The 23,328-nt window shown below is 48.0% G+C and overlaps 1 protein-coding gene across 5 annotated transcripts; it reads right to left on the bottom strand.

Moving 5' to 3' along the window:
• Positions 1-1,700: 1,700 nt before the first annotated feature.
• On the bottom strand, positions 1,701-20,998 carry pdgfab (platelet-derived growth factor alpha polypeptide b). 5 transcript variants are annotated; one of them, XR_520268.1, is made up of 7 exons: positions 20,353-20,998; positions 19,263-19,359; positions 14,614-14,748; positions 13,209-13,399; positions 5,252-5,378; positions 4,527-4,652; positions 1,701-3,859 (listed from the first exon to the last, which is right to left on the bottom strand). XR_520268.1 is itself a non-coding variant. In XM_008283792.1 (6 exons), exons 1-6 carry the CDS (start codon positions 20,413-20,415, stop codon positions 3,846-3,848), a joined length of 627 nt encoding a protein of 208 aa, XP_008282014.1. In that variant the 5' UTR covers positions 20,416-20,994; the 3' UTR covers positions 1,701-3,845. The 5 variants fall into 5 exon arrangements, 1 of the variants encoding a protein (XP_008282014.1); XR_520269.1 differs by having other exon boundaries at positions 13,209-13,396; XR_520271.1 differs by having other exon boundaries at positions 13,209-13,396; positions 14,614-14,742.
• Between the last annotated feature and the right edge of the window lie 2,330 nt (positions 20,999-23,328).

Genomic DNA, 23,328 nt, shown 5'->3' with positions numbered 1-23,328 from the left:
AATGATAGCCATGAGACCATGGACCACACCACGTCCTACACACCCTCCTCTCTCCAACCGCCCCACCACCTTCCACCGCTAACCCAAAGCTGTTTTCACAGGAGCCAAATACCTTAAATACATAATTAGCAGGGTCATTTGTGCAAAGGGGGCCCCGGCGAGGGCATGAGCGTGTCCGTGTGAGTCGGTGGGGGGCAGAGAGAGGATAAGGAGTGTAGCAGGGGGAGGATATGAAGACGTGAGAGAGCGGCGGACAACAAAGACGTGCATTCATGGCTGTGGCCCCGGACAAACTTGGCTGTCGCCATCTTCAAAGGCCACCTCTGCCTTTCCTCAAAACCCAGAGGCCACAGGTTGGGGCAGAGAGGAGAAACATAACAGGGCGACAGGGAGGAAATAAGGAAAGGGGAGGACGGGGGCGGGGGAAGAAAGTAATGAACCAAAAGTTAAAATATCTGTAATCTGGGAGGGAAACAGTCAAAGCTAATTCCGACAGTCAGATCCGAATCTGTACGTTTTGTGATTTGAAATCATCAAAGTTACCAAAAGCAGCAAAACTCATTTACTGTAAACACGAAAACAGAAGGGAGATAATTAAAGTTTAACAATCTGCACCAACAGCAACATCCCCTTCTGACCCGTGAACCCTGAACTCTGACCCTGTGCATTGTGGGTAGTCGAGTCACAGTTTGCTCCCTGCAAGAGCCTGAAATTCCAGCGGTCCATGTTTCCCACCAGGAGACCGCCGACGCATTGTTCAACTGAACGCACAGTCACGCACACACACACTGAGCCCATTCAGCAGCCCCTTTTCACACCTTACCTGCCCCCTCATGCCCCTCTGGCATTGTTTATAGCAGCATGTCCACTTAAGTGCTGCCCTGTCTGCCCCGTCTTGCTGTGGTGCCGATTGCCCACATCCTGAGTCCACTTCATTCCCTCTTTTCTTCAGTTTCCCCCTCTGTCTCCATCCCATTGCTCTCTCGGGGTATTCCCACTCCTCCTCCTCCTCCTCCTTTCCCTACCATGTCGCTGCCTTTTCCTCCTGCATGGTGAATTCACTGCACATTCTAAATCCTCTCCCCATTCTTGTGAATAAAGCTGTGCATGTCAGATAAAAACAATAAAATCAATCAAACCTCTAGCCTTTGTTTTATCTTTATTGACTTTATCCCCTGTTCCACTGGCTAGCTGAGCTGCTGTCTCTCTGATCCCTTTCCTCTTTCATGTCTTGCCTTTCTTTATCTGGCTCCCTCCTGAGGTAATAAGCGGGGTGTATGGCTGGGAAGTGCAAAGGAGAGGGACTTTCATGTCCCTCAGCCCTGGGATTAGAGTGAGCTGCTCGGGGAAAAGTAATAAAGCCCCCAGAACCTACCGTCTGCTGCTGGTGGATCCTGGAATAAAGCCCAGCTCCTGCTCAGCCTGCAAGCCTGGAAAAGCTCACATTTCCTGTATACAGCACCACCCTCACATCCAGCTTCTGTCGCGCCTGCTGCGACAACACCAATACATGTGGACTCCACTCTTTTGATCTTGCTTTGAATATTATTTAAGTAAAACTTACTGTACCTAAAGAGAGCAGATAGTGTTCCTTCCAATAAAGTGTCTATTTATAGCGCTGCATGACATCTAGTATTATCTTAAAATATCATCCTGGAGACACAAGGATCAGTTTATGGCACTCAACATCCAGTGGACAGTTTCATAAGCAGAAATATATTTATTGTTGAAAACATAAATATATAAATTATGATTGTTGCTGTCTTTATCCAATGGTAGCTCAAAGGAAAAGTAATAGAGGCTTAATAAAAGCATAATGCATCACGTTGTCCAATCAAACAGCTCCACACATGGTCCCTGATTTACTGAGAACACTATCTTACAGTGACGTACATGTGGATGTGAACAGTGGTGAAACATCAGCCTTACACATATAGCACCAGTCAGTGTATAATTCACAGGTGGGCTGTGGGTGTGGTGGGATGTCCACAGCGCAGCAGGAGCTGACACAGCCATGTTTCCGTTCAACTTTTCTCATGTGACTTTCGCTTGATTCGCTTTGCACTCTTTCACCTTTGTCTGTTTGAAAAACGCCAGTCAAACGTCCTCATTCTAACACAGGGTGGAAGAGGGCCGTTGTTGTTGCGCCACGTTGCCCTGGTTGCACATTCATCACACGGACTGGTCGGGAAGTAAGTGTTCCACCGGTGCACTGTTCTGTTTCCACCTCAGAGAGCTGATCATTGTCTGTCCTGATGGTTCGAGGCTGCATGAAGTGTAACTACACAGGGTGGAGTGATCAGACATTTGTTCTCCTGTCAACACAAGAGTAAAGCCTGAATAAACAAGGAGCCCATTCATGCCCTTGTCGATTTGCTCTCCTCTCTCATTCAGACTTTAAGGTGGACTTTGCTCTTCTGCAGGCACAACGTGTGCGCTCGTGAAGCAGACTGGGCGGGCATCTTCCTTATCAACGTCGGAGAGATATGGATGAAAAATAGCCTCGTGTAGCAGAGAAACTGTGTGTAAGCACGCACACGCAGCCCGTCCATCCCCCTTCATTCAGCCATGCTTGCTCTAGTGTGTCTGAGTGCTTATGGGATTGGGATGCACACACTCCGATATGCACACAAAGGACTGGGCAGTCGCCACAACTGTACCATGAACTACAGTACGCTACCTCTCACTTTGAGGCCGCCATGTCCGAGCCAAGCCAAACATTTCCCAGATTTTTTCATTTTCTTCCAATGGATTAAATACAGACATTCAACCACAACAAAAGAAATAAACATAATTCCTGCTTGAATATAAGTATGCATAATATATTTCATAACAAAAATAAAGCATCTGCCTGTACTGACTCTCACATCTCCTCCTTGCACACATATATCCAAACCATATACAAGACTTGACATCAATCAGATATACTGTAATATAATAAGAAACATGGCTGACAAGAAAAACAACAACTAAAAAAAAAATGACACTGAGATTGTGATGCTGATGGCTACAGAGAACCGGACCACACAGAACTCTTGCATGTCTGCAATATCAATAAAAACACCTTTTTTGTTCTTTCTTTTGTATTGGAGGAGACAGAAAGCAAACGTCCACACATATAAATAGTTTGTAAGTAGCGGCGCATCTTCCTTTTTTCAAATTTAACTGTACATAACAGGTGGGCAAAGTCACAGACAACCAGGGGTCTCAGAGAAGATTAACCCTTTACTCAGAGCAATCGTCCAATGAGTCAAAAAGTCTGAAGCTCCACAGAGACTCTCCGTCCGTCTCTATTTTTTCTTTCCACTGTCATTTCTATATCTCTCTGTCTTCCTTCCTCTGTGTGCATGAGTCATTTAAACGGGGCAGGGCGCTAATGTTGAATCGGATTCCCATGAAAGCTTGATCCAACTGTTTAACAGCCATTTCTGCTGTGTGTCTTATTCAAACAAAGTCAGTCAAAAATGTTCAACACGTATCCCTTTCATCATCTCCCTTCGGCCTGTCTGCCCCGCCCGAGCTCCACAGCATCTCCTCGTTTCTTCTTAATAAGCGGCACAGTTCAGTTGTCTGTGGAAAACCACAGAGGAAGTCTCTGGTTATCGTTTTGTAGTTTGTTGTTGTTGTTTTTTTGTTTGTTTTTTTTAAAAAAAAAAAAGCACCTTTGGCATCTTATTGCTTTTTGTCTGTTGTCTATTTTTCAGTCTCTCGACTTTACAGAAAAGTTTGTTTTTTTTAAACGAAGGTTGCACAACAGTGGGGAAGAGGACAGAGCAGGGCTCCTGTTGGTGGCCTCCTCTATGTTCAGGTCCGTCCCACGCTGAAGTCCCTTGTTCTGATTGGTCTCACCTCACATCCACTGCAGGAAAGAGAAACAAAGCCGGGATCAGTATTGCAAGTTCACAATCGTAACACATGCACTCCATCGTGAAACAAACTGTGCTTTTGTATTTAGATCCCACTTTCATCAATCTGGTCATGCATTTCAAGCAAACTGACACACACAAGACCCAAAGTGTTCTGAATCACGTTTCTCCCGATTTCAAGGACAGTGATCAGACTGCACATTGTTGTGTCCAGTCAAAATACTGCATGTGTGTGTTATTCTGTGTGTGCCCAAAGTAAAGAGAGGACAAAGTATTTTTTATTTGTTTTTTGATTTAAAGACCAAAAAGTCCCTTTCTCTCTTTCAGAGGGTGATAATAAGGTGAAGGAGGGCAGAAGCAAACAAAGACAGATTGGTGCCTTTTAAGGAGTGAAACAAGACAAACAGTTTTATGGTAGAATACAACAGAAGTAGTGCACTCAACCACACGCAAGCAGATATATGCAGTGTGCATGCTCAGCAGGCCACAAACTCAACATGCAGCTTTGGGGCACAGAGCCGACACTCCTCAGCCCTCCCTCGTCTCACACTGATTGGCTGTGATGTGATTGGTGACAGTGATTGGCAGGCCCTCTTTGCACCCTGATTGGGCCAGTGCAGTGCCAAAAGGTGAGAGAAGGCTTCAGTGCTCAAGTCCTACCTGTTCCCTTCACAGCTCTCCAGTGGACTTTGGGTAATGAGCACCAACTTTATTATGTCACCAATAAATCCTTGCTGGGCCTTAGCTTTTTAGGTTTCCTTTTTTTACCTTTAGCCCTACGGTGGCCTGAAAACACAAAGTCAGGGAGGGTGGATAGGAAGGAGGGTTAAAAGCGAGAAGCAGGGTTTATGGTACAGAAAGAGGCACAACAGCCCTGGGACAGAAGCAGAGAGTGCAAAGATATAACACGCTATAAATACTTCAGATGCCTTATCAGCACACATTACAGCGCTTATCTGCTCCCAGGGAGAGAAAGGCTTCAGATCAAGGCACTGGCGGATTTACCTGCTGTCATGCCAAGCAGCCTTTGGACACCCTCCCTTAACACACAAATTCGTATACACTTTGACACACACACACACACGTCGACACCTAACAAGGTAAAAAACACACAAGCTTTACAGTTTTACAATTGCAGGCCACATCAGCGGTATGTTTGTCTGTTTGGGAGCAGTCGCAGAAAAAGGTCATCTGGTGCAAAGCCAAGGAGCCAGACAGAGAAAACAACCATCAAACAGACACGAGGAAGGCAGGAAAGCAGAATGCTTGATGCATGATGTGGGGATGAGGGAGGGTTTCAGCAATCACAGCCTCAGAGGGATCTTTCTGCAAAAAGGCGGTGCTGCGAGGATGCTGGAGATGACAAATCTGAGGGTCACATTTACCTGTTTCTGCATCTGAGTGCTCCGCCACGTGATGCTGTGATGTGCACACACACTCCAGGTGGTCTTCTAGCCGCACAAAGACCTCTTTCAGCTTCGGCCTCCTCCTCACGTACTCCACCTTGGCTACCTGAAGGGAGGAAGAGTTAAAAGGTTAGCCACAGACCCCGCTCCAGCACCGTCATTACTCCTCCCTGTGTGTCGATGAATGTACACACTCTTTGCCCATCTGCTAACATCGAGAGGCGCAGCTCCGTGACTGATGACACATCCATAAACCGATTCATAAAAAACTAGGCGCTGTTTGAGGGTGACGGCAGCATTCCTCAGAAGCTCATTCATCGGGCTCCACTTGTTGTGTACTCTTGATCAGGTGTGTAACTGAGCGTATGACCCTGTCCAAACAAACAATGGCAGGGGAGAGATGGAGGGCAGGGGGGAGCATTGTACACCCCGAGGCCTGGGGAAGGTTTACCCTGGCAGGAGAAGAGAAGCTGGGAGATCCCCCTCTGCTCCAGGCCTGGAGCATCCACATCCAGACAGACACACACCTAAACGCCCTCACCGTGTCCCAACATGTTGGCCTTATACCACATTTCTTCATGGGTTAGGGAAAGTGCTGCTTAGCATGCATGCAAGGAACACAGTTTACTTGGTCTAATCTCAGCTGGTAACACCCTCTCAGTTTAGGGCTCAGACCTCTGCTTCCCACCCAATAGCCGGTAACAAAAACGACCAATGCCCTGAGGGTTATGAATACACGATGTTGATTAAAGCTTAGATGAAAGCTGAAGAGGAAAGGTTGCTTGGAGGTTATGATGATCTTGTTGTGTAACTCAGGGGAGGTGGCCACATGCTTTTCCCTCTCTGATCTGAGTGCCAAGGGCAGGTAACCTCTTCATCCACCACTGAGGGCCTGGGGGCCACATGGAAACAATATCCCCTGCTTTACCTATCCTGGTTACTGCATGAGAGAGGATATTGGCCGACAATCTCTCAGCGCTCTCTGGTGTTATGAGCAACACAATTTCGGAGTCAGCATGAGGCTAACACACGCATACGCAGGGCCAAAACTGATGAGAGGCTTTCTTCCTCTAGCCTGTGATGGCGTACCGCCAAGGCTGGCTCTCGGTGGTGAGTTAGTCATGCAGACAAACGAACATACCAATCCTGGTCTGACAAAACAAGGTATAATGTTGACATTCACACAGAGAGAGCAACTTCATGTGCTGTAACAGAGGCCGGAGGGTCCTTCGGTGAGGCTGAAACCGAGCCGGACCACTCCTTTGCAACAGTTTCTTACCATGGAGGAAGAGAAAGAAGAGAGGGAGTGAAAAGAGGGTAAACAAGCAGAGGAGGTATGTGGTGAGCAAACAGAGGACAATGGTGTCTGGGTTAGTGGTGGTGTGTTTGCTGTTACCGGGCCCTGACAGAGAGGGAGAGCGGGTGAAAGGCCAGAGCCGGGAAGAACTAAGAGCAGGAAGGTGGACCATCACTGTCATTAGGGAACACAAAGGTGTGTGTGTGTGTGTGTGTGTGTGTGTGTGTGTGTGTGTGCAAACAGAGGGGGTTATTTAAGGAAGGGGGAGGAGGGAGCGACCATGATCATGACTTGCATGAGATGACATTCATGTGTTACCTATTAACATTTAGTTTCTGGGTTGTCCACTGGGGAAACGTATTACGCTCACACTGACTGGATAGGTAGAGAAGTAATCAATGGTGTATTGTCATCTACCATCACAGAATGACATGGGATTCCCAGAAAACCGCTGCTAATATTTAATCCGATTATCTGAAAAACAGGGAGACAAAGAGAGATGAAAGATGCAGCTGTCTCCGCGGACGGCTCGGCTGCCGTTGGTTACGGGAATGTCTGCACTGAGGGGCCTTTAGAAGTAGCTCGCAGGAAGCCAGCAGAGTCAGCCATGTCTGACACTTCTAATGCCGATCTTAATGACTAACACACACAAACCCAAACTCTGCTCGCCAAACAAACAGCTATTGACAGAAGGATGGTGCAATGGGCCCCTCAGACGAGAGGCCCAGCAGTCGGATGTCTTCTCACACAGCAGGTTTAAAAACACTCCATGCACGAGATACGCAGATTTGCACATTTGTTTCTAGATTTGTATATTTGTGCTGCCGTTTGCTTCAAACAGCCTGCTCTCTCACTGGTTTTTCAACACTTTCAGTTTCTGCCTTGTTTCCTGTTTCCTGATGCTGCTCTGAGGAGCGGAGGTCCCCTCTCATAACCATTTTTCCACTTTGGTTCCATATTTAATTCTGTGTTTGTCATTTTTTTAGCCACATCTTAACCCCTACACAAAGATCACTGGCTTCCTATCTGGCACAGAGTCAATGACTTCCCACATAAAACATACATTAGAGAGAGACCCCCATGCTACGACAAGGGGCCCCACACTCTCTTTGTATAAATCAAACTGCTCTAAACTCCCTAGAAAGCCGAGGCCCTGAGAAAGAGTCCCCCTGAGCGGCTGTGGAATGATATCCGATCCACAGGGCTGGGGTGAGGCTGGGGGCTCTGGGAAGTGCACCCCCTTGGTTTGTCCCCAGTGTCTCCGCAGCCCTCCTGCTGAAGCCAATTGTCCCAGTCGGGTTAATTGGGAATTCCCTGAGCACAAAGCACTGATGAGAGCATGATGGAGGGGAAAGTTTTACTCCGGCCTTCCAAGGAAAACACAGCGGGGATGTGGATGTGCACCGCGGGCCATGGCGAACTGGAACAGTGACAGAATCGAGGAAAAATAAACAAAAATGCATGTGTGTGTTTGGAGAACTGAGGCAGGGCGGGGTGGCGAGCCATCCGTCGGGAGGGGAGTTAGGAGACACTGGCCACAAAGAAGAGACCCGAGATGCTACAACTGTGACAAGGAGAAAGGAGGTGAAGCTTCATGTGTCTCCGTCTGTCTGTCGTCTGAAATAAAAGGAAGGAAAAAATGACACCCACAAGAGAGCGGAAACCCACCGAGGACGAAGGCTGGACGTCAGGCAAAGACAACCTGCCGCTGCCCTCAGCTTCAACCCCGAGGTTATCACAGGCGGTGTGAGGAGAAGAGAGGAAGCAAGGAGGGCATTCATCACATCGCTCACCAAAAAGACGCTTCATGGCACACCGCTCTCCCCCAACCTCTCTCTAACACCCACCAACGTATCTCCAGATGTGGATATCTATCTTTCTCCTCCACATCTTCTGCTGTGCTTCCCTTCTCCTGCAAACCATCATGCAATATCAAATATCAAAGAATCCCAAGATGACCTTTCGGTTTGACTGTCTTTACAGAACAACAGGACTGAGAGAAACACACGCTGAGCACTTAAAAGAGGAAAACGTAAATAAGAGTTTCATGAGAGAGCAAAAAAAGACAGAGGAGATGGCAGAGACTTGACAGAGGGGTAAAATTAGAGAGTGGGAGATGGCTCTGTTTCAGGAAAGAGACAGAAAGCGCAAGGAGGGAGTGAACAGCTATTTCACATAACAGACAATCAGACTCCAAGACTGAAGGGGTCTGTGTGGAGAGGAGATGTGGAGGGGGAGGATGAAGTCAGTGGGGAAGAGTGAAAGGGAGGACGGGCGAGGAGGAGTGAAGGAAAATACAGAAACGAAGTAAAAATATGATTAAAATACGCCGCTACTTCTCCTGCTCGAGCTGATGCATTCCAGCCGGTGCAGCAGTAGCCAAAGTCTTCTGGCACGGTCAGGACACTCCCATGGTCTATGACCTGCCCCCCCGCCATACGCCACACACACATCCATACACGCACAAACTCCCTCACCCTTCTTCATCTCGTCGAAGAGCTGAGTGAATCAAAGGGGAAATAATTCACAGCTGCGAGGCACTTCAAACAGGGAGGCCCCTCGGTCCCATCTGCCCCCCAACCCACCTCCTCTGATGATCATAAATCATTCTCACTGTATCACCGTCGCACTGTCGTTTATTTATGAAACACCCCGTAAGTCAGGGTCCCGCACAACCGCAGGGCTAAAGCTACCGCTTCCCCCCCCGACACCCCGTGCGACCCGCCGCCGCTGAGGTAACTGTCAGCGTGCATGTGTGAGTCGGGGTCGGGGCGAGGGCCGGCGCAGGGAGACGTGGACCCCCACACTCAGCACCGAGGCTACATCCGCCTGGCCTCTGTCAGCCTCCGCTTTGATGCCGGAGCCATCAACACTTCATTACTCTGCGGCCCGTCTTCCTCCTGCTGCCACTTCACACAAACGGCCTTGTCCCTGCTCTGCGGTCGGGGAGTTTACGTAGCAGAGCGCGGACTCTCCGTCTCACCGACACACATGTTCTTCTTGGGTTTACACAGATGTGCGCTGATGACCCTCTCCAACCTCTGCAGGATTCTTCTGCGTAATGCTTCAAGGGCAAAGCAAATGAGATAAACTGAGCTGAATTCTAACAATAGTGCCATACTGATTAGATTAAAGGCTGACACGAAGGCAATGGAAACACTAACTTCTCTCTTTTCTTTTTTTTTTTTGCCTTCTATTTTTTGTATGAAGCAAATTTGCAAAAATGAGACTACTACATGCCATTCACAGCACAAACACTGAAATTTAGCCATTTTTCTTTGCATTTTGTGGGATTCAAAGACATAACTGGCAGCTCATTTATGTGTTCTCCTTTTTTCTTTTGTTCATTTTCTACAACTGATGCAAGAAAAGAAAAGCTCCATTTACCGTCAACTATATTTCCGCAGCTGAAGACCACAAAGAGTAGATGTCCTGGTGTTGTAAGCACTAAAAGCCCCGAACTCTGATTTGCTTGTTTCAAACGTGCACGCTCAAATCTCACCTGATATTCTTGAATGATGAATGGGAATGTTATGAACCTCTAAAGCATATGTACAGCAGAAGCCTTGAGAGTTAATCAGTGAGAGCATGAGTGACAGGTCCGTTCTTTGGCATGGCCTGTTTGCTCTGCCCCATAAGAAGAACACACAGAGAGGCATTTAGATTCGCACACACATACACAAGTGTACATGTGTGTACAAATCTCTCTGTAGCTCACACACAACTTGCTTCCTCAGTCCTGTCTGTTCACAATCACCTGTTGTTTTACGAGCGAGTGAGCGGCGAACCTCTGAGCCAGAAGCACTGAGAAAACCATCAGACTGGACACGGCGGTCAGAGACAACGAGATGAGGAGGAGGAAGAACCGAGGAAATACAGGAGCGATGAGGAGAAGGAGGACAAAGGAGGGCTGGACAAGGGGAGAAGTGGAATCTGTCTTTGAACATGTGATATATTCATTCTGATACGTATTAATTTGTGCGTCATTTCGTGCCACATCTCGATCGTAACAGCTCTGAGAACGCCACGACGCTGAAACAGTGGCAGAATCACCGAGATGTTTTTAAAGAAATGTCAAAGAAACGAGACAAGTGTGGAGAAATCATTTTCAGTGGAAAAGAAACGGGAGAGCCAAGATGCTGGGATAGAGGGAGTGAATATGGTGTCATTGAAAGTGCAAAAGGAGGCGGGGGTGAAGGAGGAGTTAAAGGAATGCAGGGATGATAGAGCCCGAATACATAAAAGCATTTGCTCATTAAGAATTCTGTTTGCCTCTCTCCTCTCTCTCTCGCTTTCTGTTTGTCTTTCCATCTCTGCCTTCCTCACTTAATCTCTTTTATGAATCCTGAGCCACCTCTAAATGACCGGCATGTCGCTTATCTTTACACCTCTTCCTTTTACTGTGTCCTTTCCGCGACACGGCATTCAGACAACACAAAAACAACTATGTGAATGCAACCTATACACGCACAAATAAAGTTTCAGAGATAGACTTATCACAGTGATGGGCCAAAGTGCAAAAAAAAAAACTGCAAAAGAATGAGAGGAGGGCAAAAGAGAGACCGAGGAATAGAAAGTAGGTGGCTTTAAGATCTGCCCCTTTTCCTCCCTCGCTGGTCCTATTTAAAGTTGCCTTTTTATTACCCCACCACTGAACAGGACAGACTTGTGGACCTGCTCAGACCCGTTCTCTTTTTTTGGGTCCATAGCATGAAAAAAAAGGGGAAGAGGGAGAGAAAGAGAAGACGGGGAATAAATAAATAAACTGGACAAATGCATAGTGGAATGAGACGGAAAGAAACACAGCAAATGTGTTCTTTTCCCAATCTTTGGCTTGCAGAAGAAAAACAAGTCAGGCCCAGGGACGGACAACATTTTTAGCTTTCTAATAAAGCACAAACTGAACCCCTGTTCAGAGTGACTGCTGAAGGGACGGACAGAAAAGGAAGAAAAAAAAACTTGGCACGAGACAATGTCTCTCACACACAACATGGTGAATGTCTCCTGACCAGAGGGGCGCCCTGACGGATGACCTTTCCACGGACGCGACGCCTCACCGCCCCGTTCGCTGGAACCAAGCATAAAGAAGCGGCGCCCGACATAAGCCTGCCCACTACGCCCGAAGCCCCCCTCGAGTCCGTATTCTTGGTGTCATGACGGGGACACGGACAAAGTTGCACGAAACACAGCATTCCGGGAATAGCGGAACCAGGCCTTAAACCGTCTTGTGTGCCGCCGTCAGTGTCTCTCCGTCCCTCAGCATCACTGTGATCACAGACAGAGCTCCTATTGAGGACGACAGACACAGACTGTCTGCCGGACGGAGAAACAGATGAGCTTGCATGCAGACGGACAGACGCACAGGGTTGTGCTGTATATCAGAGCTCGACTCTCTTACCGCACTATGACTCAGCATTTCTGACCATAAACCCTGCCCTGGTTGCAGTTCCTTGTGCCCTACAATGGCCGTCTTGTCAGCGCAGCCTTACTGTTTCTACTCCATGACTAAAAGCAGAGAATGTCCTTCTATCCACACTGAAATCTCCGTGACCTGTGCCAGTGTGCCAAGGGGAAAAAGGCAGCAGCACACAGGACTGGTATTTGTTTTATTACTCCACTGTTTTATCAAGGCGGCATCTTTAAAGTGATGCATGAGGAGCAGGAGAGAAAGCAACGTCCCAGCACACATGGATGGCCAAGATCACGCTGATTACAGAGGAGAGAATGGAGTGCAGACTGGATGAGAAACACAGTCAGTGTTCCAGGCTATCCTGTTTATGCCCCGGTTGTCTCCTCCTCTTACAGAACAGACCACATAACTCCCATACCTCCAAACAGAGCCGTGCGCTGGCTAACAGGGTGTAGTGTAAATACATCACAAATACATCTCAGCTCCAGCCACCGTGTCTCCTCTGATCCTTAACAGAGGGACATGTTTTCAAGCAAGCGATGCCAAAGAGCCTCTGAGAACAGTGCAACCCCCTGCAATCCCTCTCTCACTCTCTTTGTCACCTCGTCTCCTCTGAGCTCACTGCCTCCAGAGAAGACAAAAGGCCAAACAAACGGAGAGCGAAGGAGTAGTGGTTGACACTCAGATATTCTCAAGATACAGTTCGCCCTCTCTTTCCCACACAAACTCTCTCTCGCGTTCTTTCTGACTTATATCTGGCAGGAGCATCCCTCTTGGGCCGATCCTTCAACAGATGTCCTGGCAGAAAGTGCAAACAACCCTGTCTGCCTGTCCTCTCTCTCCTTCTCTTCCTCCCTCCTGCTGTCCTGGCACAGCCACCCTGGCTTCTGGCCAAACATGGGATAGAGTGATGCAGAGAGAGGGTGGTGATCGGCTGAAATGGAAGGAGAGCGGAGAGGATAGGGGGCAGCGGAGGTGAGGTGGCCGATGTTTGGGTACTGGCCAAGGAGGCTCGGAGGAGAGGGGTACCACGGTAGCAGGGGTTGTAGAGCAAAGAGGAAGATATAGAATGAGCACTTCCATGAAAAGCCGGGTGTGTTAAATGGTGCTTATATGTGCTGTACTGTGCGGTTATCACTGCAATGCGGTCATTATTTGGAGTGATTGTGTATGAATACAAGCACGCTTTTAAACAAGTCGGTTACGTATTCTGCTGCTGTGCGTCTTACCTTAACGGTGCGGTGGTGCTTGCGGGACGGGTGGCAGCGCATGTTGCTGGTGTTGCAGCAGCCTGTGCAGCGCTTCACCTCCACACAGGGCGGCCATATCAGGAAGTTGGCAGACGTGGGATCCACCTGGCTCCTGGGAATCTCATAGATCACCGTCCGTGTCTTACACACCGCCGGGACAGCCTCCTCTACTGGAGAGAGACAAGGAGAGGGACATGTGAATGCATTCGGTGTGCATCAGCAGTCAGTGATGAATTTTCCGATTACAAGCGTGTGCTGATGTGCTGTTGTAATCCGTCCTTTTCCCTCACAGCTGCTTCATGCATTCTTTCGCTGCTCATTATTTGATGACTCACTCGGTGTGGGAGCTGTTCGTCCTACCTCAGATCACACCCAACCGCCTTTAAGGCTGTTAAGAAGACAAGCTATCCAAAAAGCTGATCTCATATCGGCTAAGGAGCTTAAGAGTCGGTGAGACACAAAAAGAGTGTTCCTTTGTTCAGCGCCCTCACGGGGGTTAATGCAGCGTGACGAGGCCAGAAAACCTTTACGTCCACCGGTGGGAAATTAAATCATGGCCTTTGACCCTGCTGGCCACAGTGAAAAGACGACGGCTGTAAGCATTCACTTCAGACAGGCGCTCAAATCCAAAGATTTGACGGAGAGCGTACAGTAAGATACCATTATGTCGTAAAGATGATATGTCATGTACAGAACATGAGGGCTTTTGCAGACAGCTGCCAAAATGGTATACTGTATCATAAACTTATGATTCAGAGCACACAGATGAAATACGACCAGCGACTTCATCCTGTGTTGCTTTAAAGGCTGCTGGGAGAGAACACGCAGCCACTTTTAACACACACATCACACACTACATGGTATTCTCCACGCCTCGATCAGATATCGTACCGCGTGGCGTTTTATGAAGAAATCTGACTGAGAGCCCAGGCGAGCTGCAACTTGAACCCTGAATGCCTGGAATTTCCACGCTCAAGGATATATTTCTCTCCTGACGCGTGTGTCTTAGATCTGAGAGCCTCTGGCCAATTAAAAAGCTTCATGTCAGACGTCTTCGTCGAGCTCATACACCAGTCTCGTTTCTCATGATTCCCTGATTGCCATAAATACTGGGTAGATGTCTTCATTAGGGTTCCTTTTATCCACAAAAAAGCAGTATAAAAGCCACTAAGTATTAGCTTTGTTTTAAATTAGTGTAAAGTGATCGGTTTCATCTCCTGGGAACTCATGTGTCAGGGGTGATATTTAAGATACAGGTTATTTTTAGTGCATTTTGACACTGTAATATTGCATGCCAAGTTGTGATGTATATATAGTGTCAAACGTAATCGTGATTCAACCTCTGAGCAACACAGTGAAGCATATTGTGTTCCTGAAGTCTTACCGATGCTCCTCTTGCGCCGGCTGTGTAGCTGAGAACTCTTCAGGTCATTGTAGTAACCGTGATGACGAGAGTAGTTCTTGTGGTGGTTGTGGTGCTTGTGGTACTTCGCCTCCTCAATGACATCGTTTCCTGTTCCTCGTCAAAACATAAGGCCGCCATATTAGCAATGTCACACAGTAACGCACGCTAAAAGCTTATTCAACCAATAAACCGACCGCTGCAGCCTGTAACCGCCGCTGCAGCTTTGACACTGCCGAGTGCTGTGATGGGCGGCTTGGTAGGCCTCGCCAGACGCGTACATGTGATCTGCCGTCCATGTTTTATATGCGCCTTCCGCAACAAACTATGTGTCGGTTAGTCACACAACCATAATGAGATGGTAACCTCCGACTGGTTTCTTGTGCTGTATGTTTGATTCTTTGATTCCCTGAAGGGCTTAGAGTTCCCTTCTACACGCCGGCGTGCAGGGCGACTGCTGATGATGTCACAAATTGAGGTAAACAGTCCAGAGTACAGAGGGTGCAGGCAAGAGGCAGTTTTACATAGACCTCTGTGTAATTGCAAGCTTTGTGTGTCAGCCTGACTCACTCATTTGGCTGAACTTTCCCGGCAGGAATAAAGTAACTAGACTCAGGTGAGTCAGCATGCTCCTTGAAAAACAACCAGCTTTAACAGACGCACAGGGGACTAAAGCGGTCATTTGACAGGTGGTACTCAGCTGCCATTATTCCTGGCCCTAATTAGTGGTTTCGTGTCTCTCATTTACCTGAAAATGTTTGCTTTTTCAATCATTCAGTGGCTTGGAAAAGTACATGTTTTGTTATGCCGCAAGGCCAGCTTCTTAAAGCTCTCCAGGCCAATATAGCCACTTCAGCTTTTTCACAGTCATGGTCATCTGATAAAGCTTGCTTGTTTTGGTCCCCACCCAGAATATAAGGTGCATTACAGAAAAGTGCCAAAGCAGCTATAAAATGATAAAGCCTGTCCACAGGATACTGCCCTTTCCCAAAGAGCAGAGTCTGAGAGTGTTTGCTAAGTGGGTGGGTCTTCTTGTCCGTAGGTACAGAGTATCCACCCCACCTGGCTAACAGAGTCCTACACCTGTACACTTAACATAAACACATACTCACAATTACGCAAACTCTTGTCATTATCCTCCATAACATGCTAAAACCCAATGTACACCAGCGCGACAAAGCTTAGCCATAGGCAAACACATTCCACTCCTGCAGCTTCTTTGTGCTCTGACCAGAGTCATCTGAAGGGATTTCCTCTCCCTATACATGCTTCTACCTCTGGGATTGGTTGTTTATTTGCTTCTTTTTACAGGTCTGTCAGGTGTCAGTCCTCCTTCAGTGAGAGTTAAGGAAATTTCCTTCCAGCCAGTCGTGCAGTCAGTCATGTAACCAGTGACCCAGAACCAAAGGTTGACAGAAGGGAAGTGTTGACTACAGCCGAGGCCGGGAGTTAAGCAAAGAGCTGAGCTTTCAGGCGAGTACAACCGCACTTAGAGATAACATGCACACCCTGCACATCGGCAGCACACCTTCTGCATGGCCTGACACAGACGGTGAAACACAGACCTACACTGTCTGCAGCACTGTCAAGTGGACTCATGGGGCTATCTGGAGGATTTTCCCACCTAATAACCTTTTAACGCTATGGATCACTGACTCCAACTGTGCTTTCTCTTACTTTGCTCTACCTATCCCTGTTTCCATCTCCTCCTGTCTGGGGGAGGCAGAGGGGAGGAGGGTGTCACACTGGTGACCACCCGCAGACAGTTTTTATCAAATCTGACAGGAGAAAGGAAGGTAGGACATAAAGAAGCCTTTTACAGACTGTGGAGAGCCTGTTTTCAGCACAATAAAAGGACCATTCTGCTGTTTCTTCCCTTTACGCTCTGAGAAACAGCACAAAAGAGGTAGAGAGCAGGTGATCAGGCAGGATATTAGGCAGGAGGAAGCACTGAAAATGAGGCAAGAAGAGCGAGTAAGAAAGGGTGTTGAATAGAGAGGTAGAGACGGCAGAAGGGTGGACGGAGGGCTTTGCTCCTCTGCTGGTTCCAGGTGACTAAGAAGCAACAACATGCCCGGAGCGTTGACAAACTGAGACAAGAGAAAAGAGGACAGGAGACAGTCTCTCGCCATGAATCAGGCTTTCATGACTGGCAAATTACTCCCACCATTAGCTGAGGGCCTCGACTCCCTCCCTTTACTCCTCCTCCTCTCTTTTCTTTCCCTCTGCTTGTGCAAATAGCCAACATGTTGTTGACTTGTTGTAATAAGTGACTCCATAATTCTTTCTCTCTGTCACTCTTCCTTGTGTTGTTATTGTCAACAGTTACATGGTTGAGTTGACAAAGAACTACTTGGGGTCATATGAGCAGCAGGTCCTCCCTGTGGGCGTGAGGGCAGGCGGGAGGCACGATCGCTTTGTTTTTGAGATGCTGCAGCTTCATGGCAGCGCTGCCAGCTGTACAGAATTTAAACACGCTGCCAGCTCGTCAGAAACAAAGCAGATTGCACAACAACTTGCAGCCTCTCTGAGTGATGCAGGAACACAACCTCCAGATTCCTTCTTGCTCCCTCCTCCACCTCTGCCCCATGTCAAGAGTCAGGTTCCCTTTTCTGTCAAAGTCCTTCACTGAAAGAGATAAGAGCAGGCAGGCAAGGGGCCACCTCAGGAGGGAGACGGGTGGGAGAGGAGAGGAGCACCTCGGGGGCCAGACAGCATCTGCAGACTTCAACGGGGTCATCTCATCTGTCAGTCAGCGCTAAGCACACCATCCTCACAAACACAAGCCTGCACCCAGCAAAGCGGCACTAAATGAAACACACCGAATCCCGCAGGCTTTCCCACTCATTCTGCCACATCCACCCTTACAGGCTGAACGACACTGTAAAGACCGCAGATTTCCACAAGCAACACAAAGAAGAGTTTTTAAAAAAAGATGGAAAAAACATTGTGTCTTGCTCAATAAAATGATAAAACTACCTGCAAGGTGCAAACACGTTGCTTCGCCTTAATAAATAGATCTTAGCCTTTACTTTCTTCTTGCCTCGTTGCCATGCTGTGCCACGTACAGTTCAGTCTATACTGGTAGCCTCACTGTCCCGGACATCTGCAACAAAAGCTCTGAAAATACCCCTCTGGCTGGCGTCAAAGGTCTTTTAATGGGCTAGTCAGGGCCGCCAAGCTGGCCCTCAGACAGATTTATGTCCTCGTAATAATAATCAGCCTACTACTGTTACCCTGCAAAACATTACTCTGTTTGAAGAAAGACATGTTAATTCAATTATAAACACCTCTTCTCATGCTAGAGGCGCTGCGGGGATCTATTCTGGGCTCAGCATGATCATTGTTGTGGAGTCCAGGTTTGATTGTGAATTAATAAATGAAACACACTCTAATGATGTGGAGCTATTAGTTCTAATTGATACATCCTTCGGAAAAGCAAACACAGGGTTTCACAGGAGAAAACTTGAGCGAGAGACCCGTCTCAGTGCTGCTTTGCTGAATATAAGGTTCGCTAATGAGCTGTGACCGGTGAGGTAGCTGACATCATTTGGGACAGTTAAAGCAAATTTAGTAATTACCTATTTCCATCAACAAATCTTTATGGGAGAGCCCTGAATGTGATGTATGGCCAGAGCCTGTGTAAATAGAGGCTCATGTGAAGGCAAACAGCTTCCTCCAGTGCACTGCTGTAACTTAATCTAAGACAGTCCGAGACAGACCGAAGGAGAAGCAGCACCTGAAGCCGAAGAAGCACGTTTGGCCTGCTGCTGAGCTGCCGTCTCTGTTTACGGTGCAACAAATGTGCAGTCTGTTGCAACGCAGCCCTTTAGTCGCATTGACTACTGCAGCTGAAAGAATATGCACAAATAAATGGCTGTCAGTGAAAGCCCACCTTCGTCACATGTGTACGGGGAACACACCTGTCATGTTTCCTGTTTTATCCCGCGTGTCCGAGCTGCACTCAGCAACTGGAGGCTGCACAAGTCATGCAAGTCACAGCTTCCCTGACTTCTGATTCTCTGCTAAATATAATGAGCAGAATGCTGGACCTGTCTGTTGACCAAATCCACTCATTCTGCAGGGTTTGCAAAGTCTACACATCTTATTCAATTAAATGTTGTTCAAGCATCAGTTTCTGCCGCTCAGCGTTCAGCCACCAGCAGGTCCATGAACGACTGCAGCCGAACATCAGCGGCCTTCTGGTTCACTTTTAATTTGCACAAAATTCACTCAGCTTTCCCACAAATGTGCTGCAGTTTAAAAACGCAGCCCTGATTATTTTAGATGATGTGATCTTTACAGAAATGAGTGTAATTTTATTTACCGTGACCATTAAGTCATCATGTGTTGCTTCACTGAGGCACAAACATGAGACTGGCCATGTTATATAAAGTGTCCAGGCTATCTTTAAAGGTGTTTCCAGAATAAAGCATACTTTTAGTGCTAATAAAGTCCCGCCCCTGATGTCATCCCATCATGCATCCTGCAGCCTTTTTTTGTTGTTTGTTTTTAGTTCTGCCCTTTACTCCGTGTTGTTACAGCAACAGCAGCAGCAGCATCTCACATCTGAGCAACATCCAACAACAAACTCAGGTCTATAAATAAAAGAATCAAGAGGCAGAATTTACCTACGGAGTCAATCTCCAGTAGCCGCTGGAGGTCGCTGATGCTGTGGATCTCACTGTGGGACAGTCGGTCTATCAGCTCCTGGGGAAACTCCACTTCCTTCAGGGGGGGCAGAGAAATCAGACAGGAGAGGAGGGTCAGGGATGTGTCGGCGCAGTGGGGAACGTTTGTCTGCGTAAATAAAGACTTTAAACAACCGGCAGCCGAAGATCAGTGAAGGGACAACTTTGTGCCAACTAGTGACCCCCATCCACGGAGAAACCCCGAACCTCATTCCTCACTTCATAAGAAATTGTGCGATTTAAGCAAGCGGTGCAATAGAGGATAATATATATATATGTATATATTTAAATGTGGATAATTTGGCATCCAGCAACATGAAAGTCCTGAACACGACTCCTGCTTTAAATAGAATGAGCCCCAACATGCAGAGTAGAAACATTAACGTGCGTCTCTGCTCGGACAGTGGACTGGGTTTAAATCGCAGAGATGTGAGCTCCGGGTGGGAGGACCTCGGTGGACGGAGCTCCTCTGCACCTGCGGCCAGCTCCGGCTCAGAGGACTCTGCTATTTATATCACCCGGAGCGGTTCCCATGAACGCGCTCAGCCCAACCAAAACGTTTGCCCACTTGGCTCAGGCTACAAACAGATTTGGCACAAAAGCCAAAAATAACTGCGACGCGCGTCCAAGTGCAGACGCGGTGTTTGCTGCGGGAAGCGCGTGGTCGCTGCCCCTCATGGAGGCTGCTGTTCTGTTTGTTCACTCCTGAAAAATGAATTCATTTCCACACTGCCCCTAAAATAACACCTCAGCACAGCCCCAGCTTTCTAATTTCGCTTTTAAAAAAAGTACTTTGGATGAGTTGCAGGTTAAAGAAAACGAGGAGCTGCTTTAAATCATCTTATCTTGAGGTCTTTTCCAGGATTTTAAAAACCTGGAGTCGTTACTGTGCAGCTGGGCATCAGGTTGCTGAGTTGTGCGTGGAGCTGCTCTGTGGGACCTTTGCACCCTCACACGAATAAAATCACGCCAAACTATGTGCGCCACGGGGCCAAAGAGCCGCAGTCTGCGCTCCGGCCGCTAACTTTACCTCAGCAGTGACCAGCAGCAGGTACGTCGTCCACAGCAGGAAGTAACCAAGTGCGGCTCTCATTTCCCTTTAATTTAGAATTAACCCCAGACACGAAAAAGGTGCTGCCGTGTAGGAGCCTCAGCGTCGCTCCTGGCCCCACAGGATCCACAACCATCCCCTCGGGGAGAGAAACCGGAGTGTCCGAGCAGCGCAGCGGCTCAGTCGGGACACCGTGCTGCACTTGCTGGAAACTGTAGAAAGGCTGACGAGGCTGGACGTCGCTTCTTGCTATTCACATGAGTGTGCGTCCTCCTGAACGAGCCCTGTGCTGCAGCTCGGCATAGTTCCTCAAGCGCAAGGGAGACAATCCCAAGAGAGCAGCCTGACCAGCATTGCACTTGTCCTTCACCTTCTGAAACAAAACAGGCTTCAGACTTAAGCCCAGTTTAAGGAGATATCAGGGAAGAAGCGCGGCTCCTTTTCTTTTTGGGAGAATGTTATTTAGGATTAAGACTCTTTTTTTTTTTTTTTTTCTAACAGTCGTCAGTGAATATAATCCAAAAGAGCAGATGCCCTCCGAAAATCACAAGGCAGAAAGTTGTCCGTGTAGTGTGTCCAGAGCCCGGTGCTGCAGCAGGTCCTCAGCTGTGCGGGACTCTGGAGTGAATGGTGTCAGAGCGCCTCTGAGCCGCTGGATATAGAGAGCAGCAGCTCCGTGCCCGTTGCGCCTCCCCTCGCGTTTTGGTGATGGTGCATCTATTCAGCGAGCGGAGCTGGTTGGCTGGTTGGATGACTTAAGACTCGAGAGCGCGTTTCCCCCCCAGCCCCCTCTCCTCCCTCCTCAGCCCCCCTCAGTGCGTGCGTGTGTGTGCGCGCACGCGCGTCCATCAGCAGAGAGCCCATTCAGGGATTGGAGCTGTAATCGATATTGATTATCAGTGATTAGTACTGAGTTGGAACTGTGGAGGAGACAGGGAGGATGCTGATGAAGAGATGCTGATCGAAACAGGAATCAGGGCAGGAGGAGGAGGAGGAGGAGGAGGAGGTTCTGAGGTTAATTTCTCATCACTCAGGATGCTTTGTGCTTTTCAGGAGGAAGCTGATTAAATTTGGACAAACAGGAAAAAAAGTGCAAAACGATGATGATCTTTATCGTGGAAGTGATGACGGTTGTGACTCAGGATGTGTCATGATGATCAAACAGTAACTCTCTGTGTGCGTTTGTTCAACACACTTATCATGTCCCAACATTTAGCATCAGAAATCAAATGTTATCAACGAAAGCAAAAAATGATAAAGATGATGACCAGTTAGGGTCATTTAACAGCCATGTGTGTGTGAGTGTGTGTGAGAGTGTGGGTGTGTGTGTGTGTAGGTGTGTGAGTGTGTGTGTGTGTGTGTTTGGGGGGGGGCATGATTTTGGGACACAGGAAGCAACTACTTAACAGCAGGTTCACCACAGACTGGTCCCAACTTGTCGCGGGGAGGCTGGACGCTGCCTGGTGCTGTGCTGGGAGGTCTGGGAGAAAAGCCGAAGGGCCTGATAAAGGAGACCTACCTCCAGGAGCAGAGACTCACGCAGACACATTATCAGCCAGAGGTGACAATCAGCAGGGAGCCACAGGTCAGCCAACCAGGTGGTCCGCCCTCCACCTCGTCCACTGAGCTGGATCACATGGCGCTGGGCCAGCCTCGGGGTGTTGTGGCTGGAAACGGAGAAAGCGCGGCAGCAGATGGTGGAGTAATTAATGTAGCTATTTTAATAGGCCCATGAAGTTCATTCTAGGATGGTACCAGTGCTGTAAAACCAGTCCAATATTTTTATAATACATTTCCCTCTGCTGAAGTCATTTATGTGACACGTTGCGCTTATTGAGCCTCTTTGTTAGGATTCTGTTCTGATCATTCATTCCTCAGCTGCATGAGTAGCTGTGTGCGATACATGATGCTACAGCGAGATGACTAAGAGCAGGCTGGCTCCCGGTGACCCCTGTGTGGTAGGCACCAGGTTGTCGTCATGGTTACACCACAGGTCAGCCTCCCGCCCTCCACGGCCTGACTCATGTTCAGTGTAGGTGTACGCTCGCATCATGATGGGAAGGAGGGAGTCAGAGGAAGAGGTGAGAGAGCAGGACTCGGAGTAAGAGAGAGTCAGCGAGAAGAAGTGAGTAAAAGGAAAAAGTAGCAGGTGAGGATGAAGCACCGCAGTCTTTCTCTATTGTTCAGTTTAATGCCCCCTTTGTGCTTTGGTGATTATGAACTTTGAGCAAGATGAATGTGGAGAAGAAACGTCTTGAACATGAGTCAGATAAGTCAGATGTAGGATGAAGAAGCTGGTGCAGGTGGTGCATGATAGAAGAGGAAAAAATCTTTATATGGAAGAGCCAAGAACAAAGAAGACGAGAGAAGAAGAAGAAGAATCACTGGACTTAGATTCTGGGGGAGAAGCAAAAGTGAAAACAGCGAGGCCAGAAATCATTCTCCCTCTTTCTCTCTCTTTTTCCTTCTTTTCTGCGCAGGCTGTTAGGCAACATGTTTACTGGCAACTGAGGCCTGTGTACCTAACAACATTAACCCCATTAAATGATTTTATAGATGCTGCTGCACAGTAAATCTAGCCATAAAGACGCTGCGGAGAGGACGCTCTGAGTGAGGTGATGACTCCCGTTTTGCCCCCGGGCTTCACATAGTTCCCAGAGAGGGAAAGAGAGAGAGAGAGGCAGAGGGGAAAAGGGGGGAAATCTTTGAAGAATGTGGTGGATATGAGTTGGGCGGCCGACGGGGAATTGAAGTGTGCCTCTCAGTCTGGATGAACTGTCTGTTTGAGTCATCTATTTCCATGGCAGGAAGGAGTGTTCATCCGTCTAGTCTCGACCTTCTTATTTTATTTCTATTTTTCAAGTTAGGACAGGAAGGTAAACTACAGCTGAGTTTGCTTTGTAGTCAGAATAAAACAATAAATTTAGGCGAGAAAGAAAAGATCCTTTATTATGG

The sequence above is a fragment of the Stegastes partitus genome, unplaced genomic scaffold (genome assembly GCF_000690725.1).
Source record: "Stegastes partitus isolate 25-593 unplaced genomic scaffold, Stegastes_partitus-1.0.2 Scaffold327, whole genome shotgun sequence".
NCBI lineage: Eukaryota > Metazoa > Chordata > Actinopteri > Pomacentridae > Stegastes > Stegastes partitus.
This window is presented reverse-complemented; position numbering and strand designations above follow the sequence as displayed.